The 25,090-nt window shown below is 46.0% G+C and overlaps 1 protein-coding gene across 5 annotated transcripts in view; it reads left to right on the top strand.

Moving 5' to 3' along the window:
* GRIN2B (glutamate ionotropic receptor NMDA type subunit 2B) overlaps positions 1-24,495 on the top strand; it is a 407,609-nt gene extending 383,114 nt beyond the window's left edge. For all 5 annotated transcript variants that reach the window (XM_032347390.1, XM_032347392.1, XM_032347391.1 and 2 more), the window contains 4 exons: positions 8,785-8,945; positions 10,785-10,972; positions 14,231-14,469; positions 16,790-24,495. In XM_032347390.1, coding sequence (XP_032203281.1) covers positions 8,785-8,945; positions 10,785-10,972; positions 14,231-14,469; positions 16,790-18,646 — 2,445 coding nt within the window. In that variant the 3' untranslated portion in view covers positions 18,647-24,495. The remainder of the gene's footprint in view (positions 1-8,784; positions 8,946-10,784; positions 10,973-14,230; positions 14,470-16,789) is intronic.
* Positions 24,496-25,090: the final 595 nt, after the last annotated feature.

Genomic DNA, 25,090 nt, shown 5'->3' with positions numbered 1-25,090 from the left:
AATGCAGTTCCACTCAGCAATAAAAAGGAATGACCTACAGATACACGCAACCGCATGGTTGCATCTCAAAGGCATTATTAGAAGGACAAAATCCCATCTCAGAAGGTTACGTCCTGTATGATTCCATTTAGATGACATCCTGGAAAAAATGCCATTTATGGAAATAGACAACAGATCGGTGGTCACCAGAGGTTAAAGCAGGGGAGGAGAGCATAAAGGAGCAGCAGGAGGGAATTTTGGCGGGCGCGGGGGTGGGGGGTGGTGATGGAATTGTTCTGTGTCCTGATTGTGCTTGTGGTTGCAAGATTCTGTATGTGGTTACAATTCGTAGGACTAACGAGGGTGTAGTGTTTCACAGGTATGTGGCTCCAGTTGGGGGAGACAAACACCCTGGAGATGGGTTGGGGTAACAGTTGCCCAAAAGTATGAATGTGCTTCATGCCACCATCCTGGGCACTTACAGATACAATGAAAAGGGGCGCCTGGGGGGCTCAGTCGTTAGGTCATTTTGGCTAGGATTTTGGCTCAAGTCATGACCTCATGGATAGTAAGATGGAGCCCTGTGTCGGGCTCCACGAGCAGCACTGAGTCTGCCTGAGATTCCCTCCCTCTCCCTCTGCCCCTCCCTCTGCTCACACTCTCTGTCCCTCTCTAAAAGAGATCAAATCTTTATTTTTTTTTTTTTAAAGATTTTATTTATTTGTCAGAGAGAGGGAGAGAGAGCGAGCACAGGCAGACAGAATGGCAGGCAGAGGCAGAGGGAGAAGCAGGCTCCCTGCCGAGCAAGGAGCCCAATGTGGGACTCGATCCCAGGACGCCGGGATCATGACCTGAGCCGAAGGCAGCTGCTTAACCAACTGAGCCACCCAGGCATCCCAAGAGATCAGATCTTTAACAAAAGAAAATGAGACAAAATTTTGCACTAAATTTAATGTTATTAATACTTTTACCACAATTTTAAAATGAATGAATGAATAGAATAAGAAATTTCACAAAAATAGTAAAAGTCAGTACTAAGAGAAGTGGTGAAACAGGGTAGGCATGGTAATGAGAATGATAATGGGGAGTGCTGGGTAGGTAAAAAAAAAAAAAAAAGTGGGCCCTTCAGGATTCTGATGTTCTGCTGCAGCCTCATAATTAGTAATATGGGCCAAACGCCACCCTTGTATCTGAAGTCTTCCTACCTTTTCCCGCGGGTGCCTTGGAAGGCTGAGTGGCATTTGGGCATTGATCCTTTTTGTGATTCAAATGAAAAAGCGGGCAGAATGGGATGAATATTTATGTGGAGGATTGTCAGGCTTTGAAGACAAAAGCCCCCAGATTCCATGTCCCATGTGGATGGACCCTGCAAACAGGGCATACGGTGTCTGTTCCCCGCAAGGTCAAGTTCCCGGTTTGCCCTAATCCGCGCATGCTGACCAGACTCCCACTGAATGACAAGGACCATTTTTCAGGGCAGCCAACTACCCCAGAAGGCATTTTCTTGCCACCTTCTCCACTTTAGTAGAGCTGCCATCATTCATAACATCTAATTCTAATTAACCTCGCTGGGCTTTGTCTGGTGCTCAGCACGACAGCCTGCGCACAGTCAACATTTAGGAGGGTTTTTGTTTTGTTTGCAGAACCTGCTCTTTCTCCTGGCATCACGTCCTCAAAGACGTCTCTAAAATGTTTCCTCACTCACCACGGAATCTAAGCCGTGTTGGGGGAGGGGTCTGAAAGCAGAGGGATTTTTGCAATGTAAACCAAAGTTAACTTCCCATCTCCACCCTTCCAAATCCAGCCCATCCTCCCTGCTGGCTTAATCCAGCCTCCTCCATGAAACCCTCCAGGCTGGTTGCAGCCTTTCTCTTTCGGAATTCTGGTGGTGCCCGTCCATGCCTGTGTGGTCTTGTGTTTTATCTCGTTGTGCACCTGCCATTTTTCATATTCTTGGGTGGGAGGGTCATTGTCTAGAGATGCTTCCTCCTTGCTTCCCCGGGTGTGTAGACCATCTGGGGGGCTCAAGTCCTGCTCTGCCCCTCTCAATCTCTGTCCTCCAACTTTTCCTTCATGCTTAGACCTCTAGGCTCTTTCTAACACAAAAACCCACTCTTAACACACTGCCGGAGTCCTTCAGTTGCTTCTGACAACAATGGAAGCCAACAATAATGATAGCAGTAACAGTATGGTGTCTTGATCACGTGCCAGGCACCATGCAACATTGTGCCCAGATTAACTGCTTGACTATTGAGAAGCCTGATGAGGTAGGCTCTGTTATTAGCCCCACCGTACAAATGTGGAAACTGGGGCACAGAGAAGTTAAGCAAGATTCTCCAGGTCACACAGCGCTCCAGCAGCAGAGCCAGGATTTGAATGCAGACAGTTTGGCTCCAGAGGCTCTGCTCTTTCTAATCCCTAGAGCATGAACTGGAAACTACTTTGCACAGAATTCAAAATTCAATTCCCTTTGTGATTCCAGGTTCTGTCACTGTCCTCAGCCGTGTTGGGCTCTGACAGTGACAAGGCACGCGGGATCTCCAGTCATGCCCAGACCCTTTCACCGCCCTATGTCTCGGCACACCTGTCACTATCTAGAAACTCCTTTGCCCCTCTCGTTGAAGGGGAAGGCTTTCTCTTCCAGCCTTGCCCCCCATGCTGCAGCTTCTGGACTGCTGGGTAGGCACGCCTGTGCCCCAGCATGACTCACATGCTTCACTGCCCCCCTCCCCACACCGAGCTCATCCCTGGTCAGGCTTTTGTGTCTGCTGTTCCCTGGCACCGCTCCACACTCCCCCTCAGTCCTTGGACGCCTGCTTCCTTCACATCACGTGGGTCTTCACTCAGATGCCACCTGCTCTGAAGGGCCTGGGCAGGACAGCCGGTCAGAACTTGTTCTTCTGCCTGTCACTTTTTCCTATCTGACAGCTGTTTCAGCTCCTTCCTAGCCCTTCGTTTGCACTCCATGACATCGTCTGTGTTCCAGTTATCTGTTGCTACACAGCGAGCTACCCCAGCACCCAGGGGCTTGAAGCAAGAACCATTCCATGGCGTTTGACCATTTGGTTGGGGGTGAGGGAGAGTCGGGGTCATATATTTGGGCAGGGCTCGACTGGCTGATTCTTCCACCTCATGTGGCATCAAGTGAGGTGACTGCGGTAGTCATTGGGCAGCAGGGCTGGGATGCAGGGTCCATGATGGCTTTCGTCTCCTACCTGGTACCCTGACTGGAGTCACTGGAAGCTGGGGCTAGGCTGGGATCTTGCATGGGACTGTGATGGCTCCAGTACAGTGGCCTCAGTGCTCTTGGACTTTCTGCACAGTGGACTGCTTCCCCGGAAGCGAGGTTCCAGGAGGCCCAGGTGGGAATTGCAAAGCTTCTTATGACCTAGCCTCAGAAGTCCCAGAATGTTACTTCTGCACCTTCTGCTGGCCAAGCAAGTTGCCAAGGCCTGGCCAGAATGAAGGGCAGGGAACATAGACCTCATCCCTCAGTGGGAGGAGGAACAAGGAATTGGTGGTTGTCTAGGAGTCCACTACATTTAAAGAGGGGGCTCTATCATTTGCCTCCCTCCTTTACGATGTGCACTCTATAAAAGCAGCATCTTCTTCTTCTTCATACTGTGTCCCCAGCACCCGGAAGAGCAGGTGCACGTGGCAGATGCCGGCAAATCCTTGCTGAGTATCTGCATGAATGAAAGAATAAAGGGGTGAATAAAGGAATGAATGAAAAAAAATGAATGAATGTTTACATCTCTGACTCTCTAATAGTTAAATCTTTCAAAAACAGAGCTGGATTTTCTTTTTTCATCTGTGTATCCATAGTTCTTAATACAGTCCTCTCCACTAACAGATGCTTGGCAAATATTTACCAAATGAATTGATGCATTTTAATTATTACAGTTAAGGAGATAATGTGAGTTATTACCAGCAAATACATAGGTGTTGGATACAGGTAAGACTATGAGTGAATTAATAATGCCTTATACACATGAAAATAAGTTTGTATATTTCTTTAATAAGTAAAATGAAATGGAGCAGATCCCCGCATACCTTTCCCCTTCTCTCTGCAGAAGGCTCTATGAGAAGGTCTCTGTTGGGAAGGCAGCAGCCATGGCAGCCCCAGGACCCTCCAGTCCCTTTGTCTTTGGGAGAGGGCAGGGGCCTTTGCTCCTGGCCTTCTAGCACCTTTGTCTTGGCACGGCTGCCAAGACTAATTCACTTGAAGGTTACTAAGATGGGGGCTGAGATGATGGTCTGAACAGCTAAGGGGGCTGAACTCTGCTTCCCTGCCTCTGTCCAGGAGGATCAGGTAGGATGACAGTTCTCAGCACATTCAGCCTGGTTTTGCCCTTGTGCAAGTGCAGGCCCACAGTGATTGCTGGAAGCCATGTGTTGATTCCACGGGGTGAGTGTGAGTCAGCACTTGATGTGCCGGAAAGGGAAGGATACCCTCCCCTGGGGCCCCACTTCGAGCGAGCGTCTTCCATCCCAGCACACAGGCGTAGGGCTCGTCAGCCAGCCTCGGAGTTGGCAGTGGGAAGGCTCGGCTCCCAGAGGTCAAGCCTCAGCTTGTCCTCCTGCTTCCCCATGTGGCCTTGGACAACTTACTTGGTCTCTTCCGGGCTTCAGTTTCCTCACCTGTGAAGTGCGGCTGATCCTAAAGGTTCCTTTCTGCATTTTTATTTCTCTGTCTAAATCTGTTGTTATAATTCTAATCGGCAGATCTCTGGAAAAAGTTTCTATGTTCAAGGTCGGCCATTACATGTTACATTACTCATTATATTTCATGAGGAATACTGTGTTAAAGGTCAATACCATAAAATCAGACAGAATGTTTTAGTCCAAATACACTCCTTAGTGTATTTGGGTTTTTAAAATTTTTTTTTAATTGTTTCTTGGGGTCCTCTCTGTTCTGTGGATTTTAAGATGCTTGGTTTTTGACAGGCCAAAATACTACTCCCTTCCCAAGCCCCAGAGAGCACTGATTACTATTCAGGTTAAACAAGTGCTCTGTAATGCCTCACAGCTTGGGGTATGGTTTATTACGGGATATTTAGTGGAAGCATCAAGGTATTTGGAAGATCATTGTTTCCTATTCCCCTACAGGCCTCTCTGAACATGCAGTTCTCAGTGGTCATGAATTTTAGTCAAGTTCAAGTTCCCATGACAGTTTTAAAAAATTATTAAAAAAAAAAAAACAAAAAACAAAAACCTGAGTTTTATTTAAACCTCACAAGCTGGGACAAGAAGTTTCAAAGAAAAAGCCAAGCTCACTCCTGCTTCTGCATTGGTTAATTCTAGGGCAGCAAACTCACATTCCTGGTCACCAGAGCTGGCCTAGTTTAAGGAACAAATTGGAGAACAAGAGTTTCAGGAAACACTGGCTAACATAAGATAATTTTAGATATTAAAGTTTCGCCCTCACAGAAGCAGTTAATAATTTTTAGAATCCGCCATGTGCCAGATATTGGGTTAAGTGGTTTCCTATCTATTATCTTATTATTGATCAAAAATAATGCTTCCAGAAAAATGGGGCTCTGTAAATACAAGTAACTTGCCCATGTTCACAGCTGGTCAGAGAAAGAGTTAGAAGCCAAACACAAATTATCTGCCTCCAAGACCAGTCCTTTCCAAGACTATACTTTCCCATTCTTTCAATGCTGGCTGGTTCCTCTGATTCTTAACTTCTGGAAGATGCTTTCAATCAGAGCCCTGCTCTGTTTTCATTTACTTCCTTTAGATTTTTAATAGCTTTAATTGATTTTCAAATATTTTCTCTCCACTGGTGGCTTATCTCTTTATGATCTTAACTGTCTTTCAAAGAGTTCTTAATTTTGATGAAGTCTAATTTTTTTTTCCTTTCTTTTGGTGGATTGTGTTTTTGGTGTCATATGTAGAAATCTTTGTGTAACTCGGGTTAGAAAGACTTTTTCTGGTATTTTCTTCTAGAAATATTATAGTTCATATTTAGGTGTCCGATTCACTTTGTGTTAATTTCTCTGTATCTCATCAGGTGTGAAATGAAGTTTTTTGGTTTTTTGTTTTTTTTTTTGCATGTGGATATCTAATTGTTCCAGCACCATTTGTTGAAGACACTCCCATCTCCACTTTATCTGCCTTTGCACCATATTAGTTGGTGTATGGATGGACACTCTACTGTCTTCTGATGAATCTCCTTATTCTCTCTATGCTAATGTCACACCTTCACAATCACTATCATTTTATGACAAGTCTAAAAGTCAGATCTTATAAGACCTTCAACTTTTTGCCTTTTTTGGTGAAATTATCTTGTTGGCTATTTTAGATCCTTGATCATTTCTTTAGTTTTTATTTATTCAAGGACATAGTTATAAAACAGCATCTGGAAATCTGAAGATGACTTAAAATTTAAAGTTATGAAATAGGAGTCCTGAAACTTTCCATAATCTAGCTTCATCAGGAAGTGAGGCACTCAGGGCATCCGATCCCATTTGGTTAATCAAAATTGTTGTGTATACCTTACGTGGATTGCCAATTTTAAAAAAAAAGTAGAAATATAATAATTTATACTGGAATAGAACTGGACATGATTTCAACTGTCACTGATGTTTCAGAAAATACTCTGGGCCCTAGAATATCTTGATCATTGTGAGCATCGGTTGTCACTGTCCTAGCAAAGTGGGGAATCACTGATTAAAGGGAGTCTATTTATTCGTACTGCTGCCCACCAGAGTACGTACTCTGCTTTTGATTTGGGTGCCTTTTTTCAAACAAGTGAAGGTTTATAATTGACAGTGATAGGCATAGCATTCTGTCCCTTCCAATAAGCATATTCCTGTTTACTTAAACTTGCTATCTGCTGTGCATAGTGAGGAATACTATTAATTAAGCCAATTGATCCCAGAGAATGTTAGCCATTACTACCACTGCATGACATTGAGCAAATTACTTGTCCTCTTTGCCTCAGTCTTCGTCTGTGAAATGAGAGGCTTGGACTAGTTAACCTTGAGTGACTTATCCAAATCTAAAATTCTTAGTGACTCTTTAATTCACTTAAAAATCACAGCCCTTTCAAGACCAATTAAGCAAAAACTCTTAATGGCAAAAAGCACCGTGGTAAATCAGACTGGGAGCCTTTGAGTCAGGAAAGTAGTGGTCTTTTGATGCATCACAGATCACCTAATACTACTGCATGACTCTGCTCTTGACTATGGCCAGCTCTGAGCCCTGAAGATGGCATTTGTGGCTCCTGGTGCTGTGATATTTTGTGGTTTATGAAATCCCCATATTCTGAAAAGCTCCTGAGCTTTCCAGGTCAAGGAAAAGTGAAAGGAGAATGTCTTTAATCCCACACAAGTCCAGAGGACCAGAATCCTCTTAAGTTTGCAGGTTAGAGTTTAAAATACATCTCCAAAGTCAATGGTATAGTATTGAAACCAAGAGGACTTAACATGTCTCCATTGTCTTTCGTATGCCAAGGTACGGCAGCGTTACTCTGATCTGTCTGATCACAGGTGTACTAACAGAATGGGAGGGTTGGAAAGGGAAGCTTACTGGGGAATGCACAATACAGACACGAGTTAAAAATAATAGGAAGAATCTGTATTGTGGACTCACTGCATGCAAGGTGCTATGGCAGGCACTTCTTAGACATTATATCCTTTAATCTACATAACAGCCTTGAAAAATAGACATTATTGTCTTCCTCTTGCAAATGAGGAAATGATGCACAGAGAGTTCATGTTATTTGCCCAGGGTCGCACAGTAGTAAGTGATGGAGCTGATCTTCAACTTACATCTTTCTCAATCTAAGCTCAACCTCTGAATGACTGTATCAGAGGCTAGCTCTCAGAATCTAGCCAGCTCATTTAGTGCGTACTTGCATTTGTAGTGTAATAGAAACTAAGAACATAAGTAGTCCTTTTGGGTAGACTTGATGGAAGAAAGAACTCAGAAGGTGTCCTGAAGAAACTGCTTTGAGTTACTTTTTGAGATGAAGGACATGAATTTGCCTCAAGAGAAAAGTGAGTTCATGCTGAGGGGACAGACTATTTGAGGCCATGAAGATACAAATGAATAAATTATTTGTTCAGGAAGCAATGTACAGACTTACTCATTGCAGGGCAATACCAGAAATAAAGCTTGATGTCATAGGGGTGAAAAATCTAAGAGATTTCACTTTGTTATGCTGGGCACTGGAGATCCACTCCCAGTTCTTAAGCAAGGGAAGGAACATAATTAAAATTGTATTTTATTTTGCAATTTATTCTATAACTTTTGTAGAATACATAATGGGCTTTTAGCGTATCAAGGGAGGTCAAGAGAAAATTTCTTAGCAAAATATATTTGATACCCAACAAATTATTTTCGGGAGTACATTGTAGCTCATCCCACTGAAGTCCTATAGCTTCCAATGGTGCAATGACAGTGTATTCAGGCCCTTAAGTTAAGAGGGCTGGAAACATGTTTTACACAGTTTTCAGGTATAAGGGTGACTAACCCACTGCAGTTAAGCTCCATACTCCCATCATCACTGGTATTGAGCAGTATGCATAAATGGAACACGCAAAGGTTATATATTAAATCCAGGGTTGGGCTGCTAGAAAGCCCTCAATGATATGTATTAAGTCAAGTTGAAGTCCTCTTTCAATTAGCATCCACTGTTCCTGAGTGAGGGCTGATGTATTTGGTGAACTGTAGCCGGGTGCCTTCCCTATAAATCCACGAATGCTAACTTAATATCTCTTCACATTTTCTGAAGCATTTTCTTCCTTTCTCTCTCTCTCTCTCCCTCTCCCTCTCACTCTCTTTCTCTCTCTCCAGTTCCAGAGACCTAATGACTTCTCACCCCCTTTTCGCTTTGGGACTGTGCCCAATGGCAGCACAGAGAGGAATATTCGCAATAACTACGCAGAAATGCATGCCTACATGGGAAAGTTCAACCAGAGGGGTGTAGATGATGCATTGCTCTCCCTGAAAACAGGGTAAGAACTGCTTCCAAGCTCAGAGTCTTTGATGTCTTTCTCACATTTATTAAATGTACACTGAATCAGGTATATTGTGCTTGGGTGCCAAAGTTAAACCAAAGAAGACTGCATTTGCTTTCCGTGGATTTCCAAGTTGAATTTGACAATATAATTCAGGCCAGTACACAAAGATTCCTATGCTATCAGATACCTCTATGTATTTTTGTTTTACAAATTATATTCTACTTCCATTAACGTAACCATGAAACAGGAATGAAGTGGCCATAAAAGTAGAAGGGACGAGTCAAGGCTAAGGTTCATGTATTACACATGAAATGCACAGCTGTTGACCAGAAGGTGAAAATGAATGATTCTGGGGTCTTGTGGATAAGGGAGAAGTGAAAGAAGAAAAGGGTGAAGGTTTTTAGACAACAAGCAGTGAGAATGTGTTGACTGATCTCCAGGTACAGTTTTTGTTGGTGTTCTTTGATCCAGCTTTATACTCTAGAAAGTATTTGTTAAAAGGAGCTCACAAACTGCAGATATGTGGGCTTGCATAATCCCAGCCACATTGGTCCCTTTATCCATTTGGCCTCTCGAAGCCACAGCTGTGGAATAAGACAGATAATTGAGTATCATAGATATTGGGACTTAGGGGTAAAGGGGTCTTATAACTGATTTCCTGTGTTGTATGATGACTAGCCACACTTGGACCTCCCAGTGGCTCCAGTTCTGGAAAAGCCACCCAGATGCCTGTTTACTTAAATACTGTTAGACTCTGTCTTATCACCATAAAATCACAGGAGGTTATCGGGTGACGGGATTTGAGCTTGGGCATGGGACCACCGTGGTAGGTCGTCTGGCCCCTGGTATATCCACAGTTGACAAGCATATTGGAGTTTGGGGGGTTTTTTGGTGTGCCACTTTTCTATCGGGTACTTATGGGCTTTTTGGAAAATGTTTCATATCTTATCGTACCATAAAGGGCTTATTTTTCCTCAAGGAAGGATAAAGCTAACTTACCTTGTAAATGTGAAAGGGAGAACGCATGCTTTTCTTTCTTGCAGACCTCTCTATATTACCTACCTATATGGCTGTATCTGAATTTCTTTCTCTACTTTTGATGTGTTTAAATGTTGGTTTGAAATATTGGTCCAGGCCTTCTTGCCATTACCCCTAGTTGTACTCCCTTCCCTGCATATTCCTTCCTTGGAAAGTACACTATATAAAATGAGGTTCCTAGATGTTTCGGAACTTGTGAGGTCTGGATGTGTCTATACGTTGGGTTCTCCTGTAGTTGCACACATTTGCTCTTAATAAGCCTGTGCTGCTACCACCCAGAATGCTCCTTTCTTTCCTTGTGCTGCAAAACAGAATATTGAAACCTTTCTGACCACAAAAATAGCATTGCACAGCTATTGAAACACATACACCTACACTTATCCCCACTCTGGACTGTAATGAACTGAGAAATGAAAAATGTTATATAAATCTAACCCATGCTATTTGTTGTTATCATCGTGATGGTTACTTTTCATTATTTCAGTTATTATTTTTATTGATTCCTTTTTACTCCTTCTCCTTTCAGACACAGCTTATGAGTTGGCTTCAGGCCCAACTTACATTCTCATCGTTCCCAGTGGGAGGGAAAGAACTCCTCCTTTCAACCTGAAATCACATAAAGAACAGCCTGGGATTTAGGCTTTAGATTCTGGCTGAGTTCCAACTCGAGCCTCACTTTGAATGGGTTCTCCCCATCGCTTGCTGGAACCCTACTGCTTCATATTAATGGCCCCATAGGTAGTTTTGTACTAAAATTCCTCCACCGGGTGGTTTGTTTGCTTCTGTTTTGCACAGGAAACTGGATGCCTTCATCTACGATGCAGCAGTGCTGAACTACATGGCCGGCAGAGATGAAGGCTGCAAGCTGGTGACCATTGGCAGTGGAAAGGTCTTTGCCTCCACTGGTTACGGCATTGCCATCCAAAAAGATTCTGGCTGGAAGCGCCAGGTGGACCTTGCTATTCTGCAGCTGTTCGGAGATGGTGAGTCAAAGATGGCAGCTCTTCTGATAGCCAGTCCAAAACACCGACCCTTCTTTCTTCTCCACACCTGTAACCCCAGCCTTTCCAGAAAAGTAACTTTGGGGATAGGTATGAGTATGCTAAGACTGCCTAACAAAGTACCATAGCTGAGTGACTTCAGTGATAGAAATTTGGCTCATCGTTCCAGAGGCAGAAGTCTAAGCGTCAGCATTGGTTCCTTCTGAGGGCCTCAAGGGAGAATCTGTTCCATGCCTCTCTCCCAGCTTGGGGTGGTTTGTTGGCAACTGTGAGCATTCCTGCACTCGCAGACACATCACCCATCTCTGCCTTCATGTCTTCATAGCATTTTCCCTATGTGCCTGCTGCCTGTCTACCTGTGTGTGCCTGATTGATGCCATTTTTAAGGATGCCAATTATATTGGATTAGGGGCCCATCCTACTCCAGGATGACCTCCTCTTAACTAATTCTGTCTGCAATTACCTCATTTCCAAATAAAGTCACATTTCAAGGGATTGGTGATGAGGACTTCCAACAGAGGACTGTGGCATGAGGAGGGGAGGTGTTGGACAGGGACACAATTCAACCTACAACTGGGTGAAATTTAGGAGAAAGGATTAGAGTAGTTGGTCAGGGAGGTGTGTGTCAGGATCACGGGGTATGATTAAACTTAAGGGATAAAGTAAGAGAAGCTAGTATAGATACATGTGGCCAGAGCAGTGGATAGGCCTTCAAAAAGGTCTCTGCTTTTTCTGGGTCCAGAGAAATGGTACAGAAATATACTTGTGGCCTTCTATCCATCTATCCATCCATCCCTCTCTCCCATCTTGCTCTTTCAGCTAGAAGAGGCAGGAATTGGGGACAGGGTCCTCTGAGGCCGACATTCATAAGGTACTCCCCAGTGTCATCCTGGGAGGAGACCAAGCAGCTAGCTTGCTTTGGAAAAAAAATCTCATCTCCACTTTCTTTTTTTTTTTTTTTAATTTTATTTTTTTTTTAATTACTTTTCAGTGTACCAGAAAAGTACATTGTTTATGCACCACACCCAGTGCTCCATGCAATACCCACAATACCCACGACCAGGCTGGCCCAACTTCCCACCCCCCGCCCCTTCAGAACCCTCAGATTGTTTTTCAGAGTCCATAGTCTCTCATGGCTCATCTCCCCTTCCAATTTCCCCCACCTCCCTTCTCCTCTCTAACTCCCCATGTCCTCCATGCTATTTGTTATGCTCCACAAATAAGTGAAACCATATGATAAATGACTCTCTCTGCTTGACTTATTTCATTCAGCATAATCTCTTCCAGTCCCGTCCATGTTGCTACAAAAGTTGGGTATTCATCCTTTCTGATGGAGGCATAATACTCCATAGTGTATATGGACCACATCTTCCTTATCCATTCGTCCGTTGAAGGGCATCTTGGTTCTTTCCACAGTTTGGCGACTGTGGCCATTGCTGCTATGAACATTGGGATACAGATGGCCCTTCTTTTCACTACATCTGTATCTTTGGGGCAAATACCCAATAGTGCAATTGCAGGGTCATAGGGTAGCTCTATTTTTAATTTCTTAAGGAATCTCCACACTGTTTTCCAAAGTGGCTGCACCGATTTGCATTCCTACCAACAGTGTAAGAGGGTTCCCCTTTCTCCACATCCTCTCCAACACACATTGTATCTTGTCTTGTTAATTTTGGCCATTCTGACTGGTGTAAGGTGGTACTTCTTCTGCGACCCTCTTCACTTTGTTGCCTGGAGTACCTACTCTTCCTGTTAGTCTCCCAGAAGCAAATCCAGTTATGCAGGAACAGCCTGACTTTGCTTCGCTGCACAGGCCATGATCCGGGCGGTTCTCTAAATTATATCTATAGAACCTTCACTGTTAGGGATGAGATGAGAGGCAGAAGAACACAGCTGGATTTTAAGATCCAGGTGAAGTTGGTTGTTCCACTAGTTAGGAAAATCATAGTTTGATCAAAGCAATGAGTGAAAAGTGATTTGGTTAACACTGAAAAGATAAGGAGTTTCTAGCTGGAGTGCTAACAGGCTATGTTAGTACGAGGGCTTCTGGAATTCTCATGTAGCTCTCACTCAAAGGCAATTAACAGAGCCTCTGTCAGTAAGGAAGGGCGGCAGTAGAGATGACTGGGAGAAGTTGCCAAAGCTCCAGTCAGTTTACGCAAAGTTCAAATTTTTAGCCAAATTGGAGTTATTAAAACAAGCAGTTTAGTTCATGAGATTTTCAGAATTTTGTTTGCCTAGAATCGGATGCATTCTAGGGCATGTGGATTCCTTCATTTTCCTTTTGTCTAAGGTTTCTGCCTTGCTAATTCCTTGTATCCAGTGAAGTAGATAAAGGTTATTGTCCCCGGCATGAATCGAATTAATCAAAGCTTCTCTAAGTGGTGTTACAAGGAGGCAGGTCTGAATTCGGTGGTCTCATTTGATTCAAGCTTCCTCCCCTTCAGTCTTAACATTTCTCTTTCCCTCTGCAACAAGAGATCAGTAAGTGTGAAGGTCCCTGGGGAGACAGTCTCCCTGCTTATCTCTTTCTGTCCCTCCTGCCCCAGCCCCATCTGGTTTGCGTATTTTCAAGAACAACGTTCTGAATCTCGTGTTTAATTAATGTTATTTCTTACTATCTTAAAAATAAAATACAAATGCTTACTTAGTCTGATACTCAAGCCCTCAGCAATCTTGCCTCAACCTTTTTCATTCAGCTTCCTTTGCCTCCTTGCACTCTGGCTGAGCTGTTCTGCATGTCTTTTCCAAACAAACCTTGTGTTTTCCCATTGATCGTGCCATTTCTGCCACCTGGAGTGCCTTTTCATGCAAGTTAAATTAAAATGCGCCCATTCATTCTGTCCCTCTGAAGTCCTACCTTCCTCGTGAAAACCCACTGGCCACCCCATCCACAAAATTAGTCTCCTGAATTTGAACCCCTGTTACCTGCATATTGCTATTCATATTAATTATTTATATACCAATGGCCACTGGATAGATAATGGAGAGTAGGGGTAATGCCTCATATCTTTGTGTCACTGCAGTACCCACACTGAGCTGTCACTGAATACTTTTCGAATACATGGGTGAGTTAATATATATATATAGTGATATTAATAAAATTACTGAGAACTTTGTTTTCTTTCTCCATGTCTCCTTCCCTCTCATGTTCTTCTCTTTCTTCCCTAATACCCCTTCTTGTCCCCTTTCTCTGCTTTTCTGTCTTCTCTCTCGTTTTCCTTTCTGCCATGTGTCCAGGGGAGATGGAGGAGCTGGAAGCTCTCTGGCTCACTGGCATTTGCCACAACGAAAAGAATGAGGTCATGAGCAGCCAGCTGGACATTGACAACATGGCAGGCGTCTTCTACATGTTGGGGGCAGCCATGGCTCTCAGTCTCATCACCTTCATCTGCGAACACCTATTCTATTGGCAGTTCCGGCACTGCTTTATGGGTGTCTGTTCTGGCAAGCCTGGCATGGTCTTCTCCATTAGCAGAGTAAGTGGTTTGATGGAGGTGCTGGGAGCTTGGGAAGGACGGCTTAGTCTGGCACTGCGCGACGCAGGGAGACCCAGGGGGGCACTGACTCCAACCTTGTGCAGCTAAAGCCAGAAACTACATCATGTACGTTTCCCCAAGGGGTCGGGTGATAAAATATCAGGTGGCTCAAAAACAAAACAAAACAAAAAAACAGGTGATATTATTTTTCCTTCAAGGAGCAGCTTTGTGTGTACGGTTTGGGCATTTGGTTCCCAATAAGAACTGACAGATCAATCAAAATGAAAAATTTGGCCTTCTACCAAATGCCTTCCATCACCACTAGTTAATTCTGTATGGGATGTATTAATCATTTAATCTTTTTTTTTAAATCACATCTCTATTCAAATAGTGAAATGTAATATATCTCTCTTATTCTGACATACAAAGATATATTATTGGTAGTTCCACTGTTCATGCTGTTTTAACCATGTGTGAGTTGTGGGGGGTTAAAGAGCTTTACAGAACCTTCAGAAGTAAGTACTGACCTATGAGAAATTTACATTCCAGAAACTTCCTTAATTGAAACACGAGTGTAACTCTTAAGGTGTTCTTTACTTCGGTCTTTTCTAAGTTTCAAGTCCAAAGTGAGGATCCGGAATTCAGTTTTAAATATGAACAGAGGATCACAGGGGGATGGTGGGGGGAAGCAGGCCTCTTTTAATTTCATCAGTAAGGTTATGGGATTCATTCATGAGACGTGACCTCAGATATCCTTTTAGAATAGAGGTCTAGATTTCAAATATAACTAACTTCGGCTCTAATGGAGTTATGTAAGAGAATGGATTTCTCATTAAGTTGTTCTATCTTTTCATCATTTCCTATAGTATTTTAGTGATAGAGAACAGTTTCCTCTCTGGCTGTGAGCTGATTCAAGCCATTCAGTAAGTAAGCAGGAAGAAGGAACGTGTGGTCCCTGAGCCACATTGCTCCACGGTGCAGTCCTTTCTAAGGTCCCAGATAGGGTGCTGGCAGAAGCAGTGGGAGTTGGTGGCCTGTAATAGAAATCCCATTCATAGGCCTACAGCACAATTAAGGCCTTTGTAGAGGAAAAACTCTCAGCACTTTCCCTTAGCTGTAATCAAAAAGGGTTAGAAAGCAAGGAGAGTAACTTTACCTTGAAGGTCTCGGGTCTCGCTACTGCCCTCTGGGACGGCGAGGCTCACCTCACCTAACCCTCTCTTCTTTCCCACTTAGCTGCAGTTCTCCATTCTGATCTTCTCTGCTCTCCTCCCCATCTACCAGGGCAACTTCCCTTCCAGATCACTCCCCTTTGTTTCAAAGACCCAATTCAAATGACCTCCCCGTCACATATTTCCTTGCCAGGGAGAAAAGTTCCAAGGGTGTCCGCTTATCAAGGCAGAGAGCAAGACATTAGCAGCCTAGCTTGACTTGGGACTTGACCCCAACCCATTACCTCTCCTGGACGGTGTTCCTCAAGGCCTCGTACACAGAGCTGCACCAGGGAGTTCTCAATCAATACTAATTTGTCACAATATTAATTATGTATGATAAGATTAAGGGAGTGAGAAAGTATTAGAAGGAAACCAGGAGCTAAGGAGAACAAGGGAATTATTTATTCCTATTCAGTACTTGATATCTGTCCCAGTTCTGCCCTCCCACGGTGTAGGGCACAGCGGGAGAAAAATCCTTCTTTGACCCCAGGGCTCTCTGACTCTCTGTGAATTTGGTGCATGCTTGGCTCAAGAAGAGAACCCCTCAGCCATTCTTTGGTGACCAAAACCCTAAGAGGCACTCAAAATGTGTCAGAGCTAGAAAAGAGTGGCTCTTGTGAGCGCTGAGCTCCCCTGTGCTGTACAGGCAGCTGGGGTGGCTGGCCAGGACAGAACAGCCCTGATGCCCATGGCACATGGCTGTCGATTTCCAGGCAGCCGATGGTAATTTTTGCCGTCTGTTGCTATCACGACCTCATTTTTAAGGTGCGGAAACTTAGGCTTAGGAAGGAAAATCAATGCAAGTCAATGGTGGAGTGGCAGTGTAGAATGTCATGTCTTCTGATTCCAGTCTATTTGCTCAAGTCACCTGGAGTGGCCGTGTCCCCTCTTGGAGAGCCAGGCCACGAAGCTCAGCTCATGATAGGAAACTCACCCAACTCAGATGACAACTCGGGCGAGCTTCTAGCCCTGTCAGCCTATGAGTATACTAAGACTGGTTCATGTTCTCCCTGACTTTTCTTCTCCAGCGAGACAGACGGTAGTGGGGTGGGGGGACAAGCGTTGTCCGTGGAGACCTGACCCATGTCCTCCTCTTCCCGCTCCAGGGTATCTACAGCTGCATCCATGGAGTGGCGATTGAGGAGCGCCAGTCCGTGATGAACTCCCCCACCGCGACCATGAACAACACACATTCCAACATCCTGCGCCTGCTCCGCACAGCCAAGAACATGGCCAACCTGTCCGGCGTGAACGGCTCCCCCCAGAGCGCCCTGGACTTCATCCGACGCGAGTCATCCGTCTACGACATCTCCGAGCACCGCCGCAGCTTCACGCACTCCGACTGCAAGTCCTACAACAACCCGCCGTGCGAGGAGAACCTCTTTAGCGACTACATTAGCGAGGTGGAGAGAACTTTCGGTAACCTGCAGCTGAAGGACAGCAATGTGTACCAAGATCACTATCACCACCACCACCGGCCCCACAGCATCGGCAGCGCCAGCTCCATCGACGGGCTCTACGACTGTGACAACCCGCCCTTCACCACGCAGCCGCGGTCCATCAGCAAGAAGCCCCTGGACATTGGCCTCCCCTCCTCCAAACACAGCCAGCTGAGCGACCTGTACGGCAAATTCTCGTTCAAGAGCGACCGCTACAGCGGCCACGATGACCTGATCCGCTCAGACGTGTCTGACATCTCCACCCACACGGTCACCTACGGAAACATCGAGGGCAACGCCGCCAAGAGGCGTAAGCAGCAATACAAGGACAGCCTGAAGAAGCGGCCGGCCTCAGCCAAGTCCCGCCGGGAGTTCGACGAGATCGAGCTGGCCTACCGCCGCCGGCCCCCCCGCTCCCCTGACCACAAGCGCTACTTCAGGGACAAGGAAGGGCTCCGGGACTTCTACCTGGACCAGTTCCGCACCAAGGAGAACTCCCCGCACTGGGAGCACGTGGACCTGACGGATATCTACAAGGAGCAGAGCGACGACTTCAAGCGTGACTCGGTCAGCGGAGGCGGGCCCTGCACCAACAGGTCTCACCTCAAGCACGGGGCGGGCGACAAACACGGCGTGGTCGGCGGGGTCCCGGCTCCCTGGGAGAAGAACCTGACCAACGTGGACTGGGAGGACCGCTCCGGGGGCAACTTCTGCCGCAGCTGCCCCTCCAAGCTGCACAACTACCCCACGACCGTGAGCGGGCAGAACTCGGGCCGGCAGGCGTGCATCCGGTGCGAGGCTTGCAAGAAAGCAGGGAATCTGTACGACATCAGCGAGGACAACTCCCTGCAGGAGCTGGACCAGCCGGCCGCCCCCGTGGCGGTGCCGTCCAACGCCCCCAGCACCAAGTACCCCCAGAGCCCGACCAACTCCAAGGCCCAGAAGAAGACCCGGAACAAGCTGCGCCGGCAGCACTCGTACGACACGTTCGTGGACCTGCAGAAGGAAGAAGCCGCCTTGGCCCCGCGCAGCGTGAGCCTGAAAGACAAGGGCCGCTTCCTGGACGGCAGTCCCTACGCCCACATGTTTGAGATGCCAGCCGGCGAGAGCACCTTTGCCAACAACAAGTCCTCAGTGCCCGCTGCCGGACACCACCACCACAACAACCCCGGCGGTGGCTACATGCTCAGCAAGTCGCTCTACCCCGACCGGGTCACGCAGAACCCTTTCATCCCCACTTTCGGGGACGACCAGTGCTTGCTCCACGGCAGCAAATCCTACTTCTTCAGGCAGCCCACGGGGGCGGGGGCGCCGAAAGCCAGGCCAGACTTCCGCGCCCTTGTCACCAACAAGCCGGTGGTCTCGGCCCTTCACGGGGCTGTGCCAGGCCGTTTCCAGAAAGACATCTGTATAGGGAACCAGTCCAACCCCTGTGTGCCTAACAACAAAAACCCCAGGGCTTTCAACGGCTCCAGCAATGGGCATGTTTATGAGAAACTTTCTAGTATTGAGTCTGATGTCTGAGTGAGGGAAGAGAGAGGGTTGAAGGTGGGTACGGGAGGGTGGGGCTGTGGGCGTGTGGTGCGCATGTCACGGCGGGTGACGGGGGTAAACTTGGTTCCCATTTGCTCCTTTCTTGTTTTCCTTTATTTACGGAATCCTGGAGTTCTGATTCCTTCTGAGGGCAACCCTGGTGACCAGCACCGTCTCTCCTCCCTTTCCGGCTCTCTCCTCCTTCCCCACCTGTCAGTCGCTCCTGGTCGTGGGAAAGAGTGCGGTGGGCTCGCTCAGCACAGCACCGGGAAGGCAGAGTGGAGAGAAGAAGGGGCTGCGCGCAGGCTTCCTCCCAGCACGGAAGGACTGTTTGCCACCCGCGCGGAGCGAAGCGGGAGAAACAAAAGGAGGCCGCGTGAGCACAGGATAGCTCTTCCCAAACGGATCTTTAGGTGTAGGTGAGAAAGCAAAAGCGTCCCAAGGGGACCATTTAGCCTACTGCCTGTGAAGGCAAAGAGGCTTTTGCTAAATTCTTGCCACTTCGGTGACATCTCTTTGGGGCCCGCGTGCCATGCAGAGGGCAGGAGGCCATGTGTGTTTATATATAAGCCAAAAAAAAAAAAAAAAAAGTTTGTTTCAATTCCTTGAGACCCATTGGTGGTGAACTGGGACAGAAAGGTCACGGGTGGATGACGGAGAGAACATCAGAGCCGTGCTGTGTGGTGCATTTGAGGCAAGAGAGGACAGACTGCATGTGCACGAGTGTCCCTGTACACTTGTATGTGCCTGTCGTCTACACAGCCACGCAGTCAGGGGCCTGTACCTGTAGACAAGGTGACCTTGACTCATGACGCTGTTTCTTCCAACGCCCCCAAACAGTTGCTCGGTTTGGCTTATATACAAACAGAGATGGTCGCGTGTTCCCCGAGTGTTGGCTGTCTCTCCCCTTCACCCTTCCTGAACAAGGAGGATGGAAGTTCTTGACCGAGAAGATGATGCGGTCCAGACAAAAAGGCGATGAACCATCCTACAAGAGCAAGGTGCAAGAGTAACTGCTCTGTGGTTCAACCTGCTTTGACCGAGAATCTTCCAGGAAGGCAACAGGGAAATAGAAGCAGCCCTGATTCTTTGGCCCACGCTCGAGAGCAAAAGATCCTCTAAAGCTTTCCTGAGCTTTTTACACCTTCAGCTGGCCCAGGTTTGGGGAGGAGCTAGGTCAGGCTGGAAGAATAGGGGAGCTGTGTGTGGTAGGGTAAGTGAGAGAGGGGGATGTTTTCAATGCTTTGATCCCTTCTTACTTAACCTGGAGCGAGGAGAGCTTGTGCCACAGAACTGGTCACAGCTGATAGGGAACAGACAGGCGGCTGAGGGGAATGAGCTTGCTCCGTGAGTACAGCTCAGGAGACGTGGAGGGAAGGGGAGAGGTTTGGAAGTGGAGAGGGTGCGGGGGAAGGGACTCCCTCCCTACCCCCACTGGGTCTGGCTCCCTGAGAATGTGACCTTGAACCCCATGTGGACACTCTCAGTAGAAGCCCTTCCACCTTCCTGCTGCACCTTCTTTCCCTCCCAGGTGTACCATTTCGAGAATAAAAATATATATATAAATATGTGTATTTATATATATATATCTCTATAGAGAAAACTCCAGGGATGAGGGTACTGGCGGATGCAATGCCCCCTTCACTAAGTCGGACACTTGCGAAGGGAAATGAATATCTGTCACTGCTGGTCCTGAAACTTGGGGAGGGGGTGTTCTGCGGGTCAGCTCCACTGTCCTGCCTCCCTCCCCTTACCCAGGGTGGCAGCCCAAGAGCCCCGGGTCTGTTTGGAAGCTTGACTGCAGGATCTCCATGTTGCACACAGGACACATAAACCAGAAAGGTGCTCAACCTCCTCTGGAAGGAAGCTGCCATGTCTCTTCAAGTCACCCCCTCCAGGGCTGCTCTTTGCCTTCCTGTTTGCCCTGACTCACTACCCTTCCTCATTCCCCGCCCTTGACTGCTGTCCCCTGCCCTCCTCCTTGATTTTTACCTCAGTATCTTTCATTTTAAAGCCAACTGAAGGCCTTGTAAAGCTATGTTTCCTTTCTAAAACGAACCTGGGGGCAAGGGGCTGAACCTCTCACAGATTTGGAGAGAGGAGCGTGGAGTGCTTTACCTTAGATTCAAGGAAAAGACTTTGAGAGAGAGGACAGAGGGTGTGAGGCGTCTCCAGGAGGAAGAAGGAGAAGGGCCATATAAACATTGCTTCGCCCTGACTCTGTCCGGGTCAGGGGCTCCTCCCCTCACTCTTCCTCTTACCTCACCCCTTTCAAATAAAAAAACCAAACCAACTAAACCTAGCGAACAGCAATCTAGAACAAAGGGGGCTCTGTCGGTCTCCACTGGTGACAGAAATCAAGACGGTGTTTATTTCATATGTAAATATTTTGTTTTCTAATTAATTTTGTATAGATACAGTGTTCTCTTGTGAGTATTCAGGGTGGTGGGCTGGAGGGAGTGGGGTGGGATGGGAACGAAGAAGGGGAAACGTGTTTTGCTAAGGGTTTTCATTTTCCATTGGGGGAATTGTTTTGTATGGCTTTTGCTTCAGGGTGTCTGGGGACAAGTGTATGTGAATGGAGGCCACTGTGGTGAAAAAGCCAGGGAAAAATAATTTGTTGTCCATGCCTCCCTGCCTCACCAATCTTCTTGGTCCATGAGAAGTGTTCATGCCTGTCCACCTGGGCTTGGCACTGCGTCCGGTTTGACTCTAAGCGAAACCCAGGTCCCGCTCCTATCTTCTAGGTAGACCCCAGCTTACCACATTCCATGCAAAGCCAAGCTGGGGGCACCATATTTTCCATGTCAGCACAGGGAAAATGGATAGGAAAGATTCCCAAAAGGGCTTAAATCAGAATTGAGGTCAAATTAACCCTCAGCCTTGATGTGGCTGAGAGGTTTCAGGAAGCTCAGTCCTGAGAAATCTCCCAAATACCCCCTTGTGATGTCAAACAACCATCTCAAACCCGCTCTTTCTTCCTAGTCCCTGAGTACTGGCCCCCTCCCGACTCCCTCCCTCACTCCTTAGGGATCAGCACTGCAAACACACCCAGAAAATTCCCACTAAGTCTACTCTTGGAAGCATGTGATATCTGATTACAGGGAGGTCGCCCTGGATATATGTCTTACACATGTGCATGCCTTTCTAGAAAGATGACCAGATCTGCTCAAAACTCAGTGGCCAGATGATTCTCTTGGAAAGGTTGCAGAAGTTGGTTTTAGAGGTAGAAGGGTGGGTACGTGAGGGACTGTGCCAGTAGTGACTGTATTTTGCCCTGTCCTCATTTCTGCACTCAGGAAGGTGCTATTTGCCTCGAGCCAGGGACCCATACCTGATCTTGGATCGACCAGACGAGCAGAGTTTCTTTCACTGGATCATTTGTTTTGTGAAGGGTGGCAGCCTCCCTCAATCAACCATGGGGTGAAATGCCCAAATCCATTTACACAAGATGTTACATCCTATTTTGTCCTATCCTCCCATCGTCAAAAGCTGTCAGCTGGATAATTTCATTTTTCTCAACCTTTTCCTTGGCCCCCTTGGTCATTTCTCTTCAGCTGGATTTTTGAATTGGGACCAAATAAGGTACTTGTGGCCTGCTCAAGAAAACTTATAGAAAGGACGGCCAAGTCTTGTCAAGTTGTAGATGTTACTTCCTTCCAAAATAACAAGCCAGTAAAATGCTTGAGGATGAATTCAGCAGTAAGCCTCTTCTACTCCACAGATTGGTCTGCACAAAGACCCGATCAATCCAAAACTCTGAGATTCCACAGACACCCTTGAGAGCACCAGTTCCAATTTTCTTTAGAATCCATGCTTTCTATCTTTGGTGTCCTCTCTCATTCCCTTCCACCAGGAAGTGGGTTGGTGGGTGTGATCCTGTATCCCTACAGTGGCAATGCTGAAATCTCAGCATTTCCACCAACCTCAGATGATGTTCCCCTTGAATTTGCCTGAGTCAAGAATGTGCACACCCTTCAGAGTGATGCATGTGCAGTGGATCTTGTGATTTCTAAGTATGTCGCTGTGTATCTTCAGCCAGAACGTGGGAAACATTCTCGATGTCAATTCCCCCGTACTGACCACAGCCATGTTGTGATTGGGGGGTGAAAAATCCCAAATGATTTCATTAAGTGTTGGTGGTGTCAGTAGTGCCAAAACGCATGTGTAATGTGATAAAATAGGAGTCTTCTATACAATTAAGTGACTATCATCTGCCCAGTCTTCTGTGGCCATGGGGAGTTGCCCAAGGTGGAATTCTGCACACGGGAGGTGAAGAAACTACTACCAAAACTGCAGCGTGCTGGTCACCTGCACATCTCACTTAAGAACTAGGATTTCTTTGTTTTTGCTTTTTGTTTGGCTTTTAGTTAGTCGGAGATTTAGGGATAGAATAACCAGATTGTTTGGGCAATAGCCTTTGGAAAAATGCTATTCCAGAACTCACTTTATTCTTTTAATCCCCATCTTTGTACGAAAGCCTTGTTGTTGCTTGTGTCTGTCTGGTATGTTAGGAAGTGTTCACGTGTGTGCGTATGTGATGCAGCTGCAGTGCTATCGATGAATGCATTGGGCATTTCCAGCTCTTGTGGCCATAACTCCTATGCTTTCTGAGCCCAAAGCCATATAAGAAATGTGTGCTCAGTAGACTGCCAGACACTTTGGTAGGGCATTTACATTCTTCACCTGAGTGTCATAGACTCTTCTTTCTGTCTAAGGAACTGATCATGGATGATGAGCAGCTAAAGGTGGACAGTTACACTGGAATGGGTCTGGCCTTACAAATGGTGTATGATCCATGGTGTGACTTCAGAGGTCCTAAGAGGACCTTTTCCTTTTCATTTCCTGCCTCACTTCAATTACTGGCTTCCTACATGCATTTTTTCCTCTAGCACTGAGCTGCTCATCTGTCATCTAGATGAAAATAATCCCAGGAAAGGTGACATATTAAGCCATATTAAGGATTTATACATTTAAACACCTAGTTTACATTAAGATTCTTATTTCTTTTCCTGGGAAGAATAATACAGGAGAAGACAGTCATGATACGGAAGAGGGAGAGAGCAAAGAACACTGAGTGTAACAGAGAAGGGAGTGAAAAATGCAGGCCCCAGAGTATAAAGACATTTAGACCATCTCACCCTCTACATGCTTTTATTTAAGGCTCATAGGATGCAGGGATAGGGCTTCTAGGTAGGAATTATTTTTAACAAGCAGTCACATGAGTGTGTAGTTTGTGAGTTTCTAAATTCAATGCCTTAGAGGACAGGTAAAGAATTAGGACTCTTTCTTTCTGTAGGAAATAGAAAACTGGAACTTCTTCTCCCTTATAGGTAACTGAGTAGGCAGCTGGAAAGATCAAACTGAATCAATGTTATGATAATAAAAAGGTACTGTACTTCTCTGTTCTCTATCCCAGTTCACTTAATCTTCCAATTTAGGCATTGTTCTATGTTCTGTGTGTTCCCACCTCTGGAGGGGGTGCCCAGTGATCTCCACATACACTAACTGTTAAGGAGCTCCCATACTAGCAGGTGCTACTTAACCAGTGGGCAGTTCTTTCTTACACCTACCAGATATTTGGGACACGACTAAGATGTAGATTCAGCAGTCTGAAAACTTCTAATGCTGACCTAGATCTAGGATTCCAGTCTAGTTTGAGGGTTCCAACATTACATAAAATCATGGGCTCTCTGAACACATCCCACCTCCATCCCATTCCAACCACCTTGACTCAGCTGTGCGGGAGCCCTGTGGATTCTATCACTTTAAGTATCTAGGGCTATCTATTCTCAATACAAAGAACTCTTACCCCATAAAAAAAAAAAAAAAAACAAAACCTTAAAGGGAAGTCAATGCTATTTCCATGCCTCAGAGACATTAGTGAAGTTTGGAGACTCTAATTTATGATAATGAAGCAAGGAAAAATAATTTTATCCAAAGAGTGATGGGTTAGGACAGCAGTACTGGGATTCAGTGGGAAAAGTTAGAAGTCATCCCTATTTCTCTGCCAGAATGTCCATTTGCATCCATTTCAGAGCTCATCACAATGAGCTGCTGGCACTATTTTGTGTTTTAAAACATAATTGCTGGTGTGATTGCAAGGGTGAGGACTCCTGATGAGAACTGAAGGTGGCAAGTGGAGTGAATGAGTAGAATTCCCCATAGCCTTGGGACTCTGGTGTGTAGAATCTGTATCTTCGCAAAGGAAACAAATAGAATTCAGCACCAGGATTAAGGGTAAAAGCACAACACTAAGCCCGATTTAAAAATGTTATTTTTCAAGATTTGGTTTCCACGCTTCAAACCTGAACTCTCTTTGTTTTTAATTATTTTAATAGCATTATGATCTAGGGGGTGAAGCAGATACCAGTACTATGCAGGAGTCAAAAATAAAAGCTCTAATTAAGTACGTTGGTTCAATTAAGCCAGTGT

The sequence above is a fragment of the Mustela erminea genome, chromosome 6 (assembly GCF_009829155.1).
Source record: "Mustela erminea isolate mMusErm1 chromosome 6, mMusErm1.Pri, whole genome shotgun sequence".
NCBI classification, from domain to species: Eukaryota; Metazoa; Chordata; class Mammalia; order Carnivora; family Mustelidae; genus Mustela; species Mustela erminea.
The sequence above is the reverse complement of the archived record's forward strand: the minus strand, read 5'-3'. Positions and strand labels throughout refer to the sequence as shown.